Genomic DNA, 3,579 nt, shown 5'->3' with positions numbered 1-3,579 from the left:
TCCACCCACAGATGAATATTGCTGCTTGTGCCCACTTCAAATCTCAGAAAATCCCTTGCTAGGCCTCGCAGTTTTAGCAATTTCCTTCAACACTATGAACTATTGTTAGGGACGCTTATACACCAGAAGCTCTTCCCTTTCAGCAGGTACTTTTGAACCCAAGCCACTCATATAGAACCAGATTGAGCAAAAATACTCCAAATATACCTCATTATGGAAGAAATATCCCAAATCTCCACATCTTTCAGCCCCAAATCCCCTTCCTTCTTAGGAAAACAGATATCAGTCCAATACACTTTAGCCTTAGCAGTATTGCCATAATTTCCATTCTATAAAAACCGACTGAATTTCTGATTAATCTCCTTAAAAATTCTCTTAGGAAGGATAAAAATGCTAGACCAATATGCTTGAATGCTGTAAAGAATAGAAGAAATGAGTTGTAACCTTCATGCAAAAGATAGCTTTTTGGAAGACCATGAATCTATGCGGCCAACAATTTTATCATGGAGAACTTTGCAATCTGCAGCCGACAACTTAGAGGATATAAGAGGGAGTCCAAGATAACGAACTGGAAGATGACCCTTCCCCATTTGCAGCTCAGACAAAAGAGAGATCTTCATCCTTTCCGAAACACCAGAACAAAACAGAGAGCTCTTTGAAGGATTAGCTTTTAATCCTGACAATAATTCAAACTCTCTCAAAGCTGCTTTGATGATGGAGATGGAAGACAAATTTGCATCATAAAAAAGCAACAAGTCATCCACAAAACAGAGATGAGTTAAGTTCATTCGAGAGCACCTGTAATGGAACTTAAAACCTGATCCTTCTCTAGTATACTCCTTCATCAGCCTAGAGAAAACTTCTATAGCAAGAACAAACAAATAAGGGGATAAATGGTCACCTTGCCTTAAACCTTTTCCCCCTTTGAAGCACCCCACCAAAGTCCCATTAAGGGAGATAGTAAACGAGTAGATGTGATGCACATCTTGATCCAGTTGGTGAATCTGGTAGGAAACCCAAAACAAGAGAGACATTGGACTATAAAATCCCAATCTACAGAGTCATAAGCCTTCATGAGGTTTACCTTCATGGTACACCGGGTACTGCCACTAGATCTATGATAATTTAAAACTAGTTTTTGAGCCAATAAAATATTTTTCGATATACATCTGCCCGGAACAAAAGCAGATTGATTTCTGCTTATCAAGGAATCCAGAAAAGGCAATATTCTGTTGGACAAAATTTTAGTTATGCATTTGTAAAGCACATTACAACATGCAATAGGTCTGAAATCCCTCGTAACCGAGGCATTTGGCTTCTTAGGAACTAAGGTAAAAATTGTAGCATTAACCCCCTTAAGAAGAAGCTCAGTTCTGAAAAAAATTCTGAATAGCTTCAATCATAAGGTAGGTTTAACAGTAATCCTATAGGCTATAGGCATGATCTTGAGGTTTCTACTCGATCACCCCACAACTAAGTTATCTATCCATCAACTAAGTTATCAAGAGGACTACAAAATGACAACATCAATACCTTATCAAAGGGGATGTAATGACTAATTTGATCCTCTTGGAAAGCCCACTGGCATGAACATGCTTTCGTAAATTATCAACCTGCAACAATAGCAAAAAATACTCGTACAATATTTCTCTCATGGACTTGTTACACTCTTTCTAGGAGGTGGGGAAAAAATTGGACAATAAGAACCTTTCGATCCGGTGGTTTGATATATAAACCATAGTATGCTTCTTATGTAGATTTAGTAGTTGGATCTGCTAGACCATTACTAAAATAAACTGTAAGGTTAAATCGACTTTGATCTAACAGATGAGATTAAATAATTACGATCTAATAGTTTTTATTAAAAAAAAAAAAAGAAAATTTAAATTTTACCCCTAAATTTTTTTATTTTTGGCCCCCTTAAATTTTTTTTTTTCAATTTGGTCCCCCCAAATCCTAAATCCTAGCTCCACCCCTGGTTAAACTAGCAGTTTATAAATGTTGACAGATTGTGTTACTGTTAGAATAGCAGTTAATGACTGTTAGATTAACAATTAATTAATTGCTATTTTTAACGCTATACATAGTTGAGTTTCTGTCTATTGCTAGAATAGAAAATCTAAAGGTTTTCATGTTTAGTTTCGTTTATGCAAAACACAACTAAACATTAGAAGATTTCTAGGCTCCATTGTATCATGGAAAAATATTTGTTTTAACTCTTTGCATACTATTTTTTGTAGGGATAAATAATTTCTTAAGAAAAGCAACGTCGTAACGCACCTTATAAGCATTTCGTATTTTTATTTCTCGTACTTTTTTCCTAACAGTGTATAATATTTCTCATAACATATAAAGACTTCATAGGCAAATTGTGACGTTTCTCAGTTAGTATCTGTTGAAACTTATTTATGTGAATTTATGACCTTCCCCTGAAAGTGAAGCTAATGGTAAGCATCTTGTGTTCTTGTGAGCGTCCATTGAAAGAAATGCCAATAAATTCAGATAATTTCTCTATCCAATGGAAATTATGGGAATTGTTTTTATTGAACAACACCCAACTTTTGTGGCATTTGGATTCCCTCCTGTTCAAATGAACTGGCGGCGATTTATAGACAATTTTACTTCTCAAATAACATTAGTTGGATATGAAATGTTAGGATTTGAAGTTGAGTGTATTTAACGGTATATATGAAGTCAATGTTGACACGACATTTTAAAATTTAAATAATGTGAAATTATGTACACCATTAGATGCATAGGTATTTCATGCTTCACCTATAAGCAAAGAGATTAGATCATGAAACCCACAAAAGATTTTTCTTTGAGGAAAATGTACCTTTCTCAAACTAAATTAATAATGTTTTCTCTAAACTTTATATTGGGACAATGTCCTTCCTTCAAACTATAAAAAATTGTTAATGCCTTTCGGTGATAAAAATACCCCTAATAAGAATAAAAATTCTAAAAAAAAAAAAAAAAAACTAAAAACTAAAAAATAAATTAAAAAAATAAAATAGGGGCCACCATTTGTTTTCCTCGAATTTATAGGGGCATTTTGTCTCATTGAATTTTTTTAGGGTCATTTTTGTTTTTTTGTTGACCGGGAGGATTTTGACATTTTTTTATAATTTGAGAGCACGTTATCAATTAAAAAATAGTTTGAGAGATAAGTACAAGCTTTTCCTTATTTTTGTTTAATTTTTCTTTTGGTCCATTAGATATCCATGGAAGTAATTATGTGTCTTATTTGGGTTCATTTTGTTTACGATGACCCTCTTCAGGGTTGGGCCAGCTCCTGATGGATTGTGCTTCAGTGCTTGTAGGCCTTCAATTATTTCTGCTCTTTTCGGCCCATTTTAGATTTCCTACTGAAATGAGTACACCATTGAATGTTCACCAAGCTCTCTCTCTCTCTCTCTCTCTCTCTCTCTGTGTTGAATCTAAATTTTGTACTTGAATATATTTGCAGATTGGGATGTCAAAATAACTTTCAATGTAAGATTTGTCTTGTTTTGTTTTGTTTTGTTTTTGTTTTTTTTTTTTTTTTCTTGGGTAATTTTCCTTGTAGGCTAATGCCAT

General features: G+C 34.1%; 1 protein-coding gene across 1 annotated transcript; it reads right to left on the bottom strand.

Annotated features, from left to right (window-relative positions):
• Positions 1–446: 446 nt before the first annotated feature.
• On the bottom strand, positions 447–1,034 carry LOC133866258 (uncharacterized). Its single transcript, XM_062302789.1, has one exon. It carries the CDS (start codon positions 1,032–1,034, stop codon positions 447–449), a length of 588 nt encoding a protein of 195 aa, XP_062158773.1.
• Between the last annotated feature and the right edge of the window lie 2,545 nt (positions 1,035–3,579).

This window comes from Alnus glutinosa, chromosome 4, assembly GCF_958979055.1.
Source record: "Alnus glutinosa chromosome 4, dhAlnGlut1.1, whole genome shotgun sequence".
NCBI lineage: Eukaryota > Viridiplantae > Streptophyta > Magnoliopsida > Fagales > Betulaceae > Alnus > Alnus glutinosa.
This window is presented reverse-complemented; position numbering and strand designations above follow the sequence as displayed.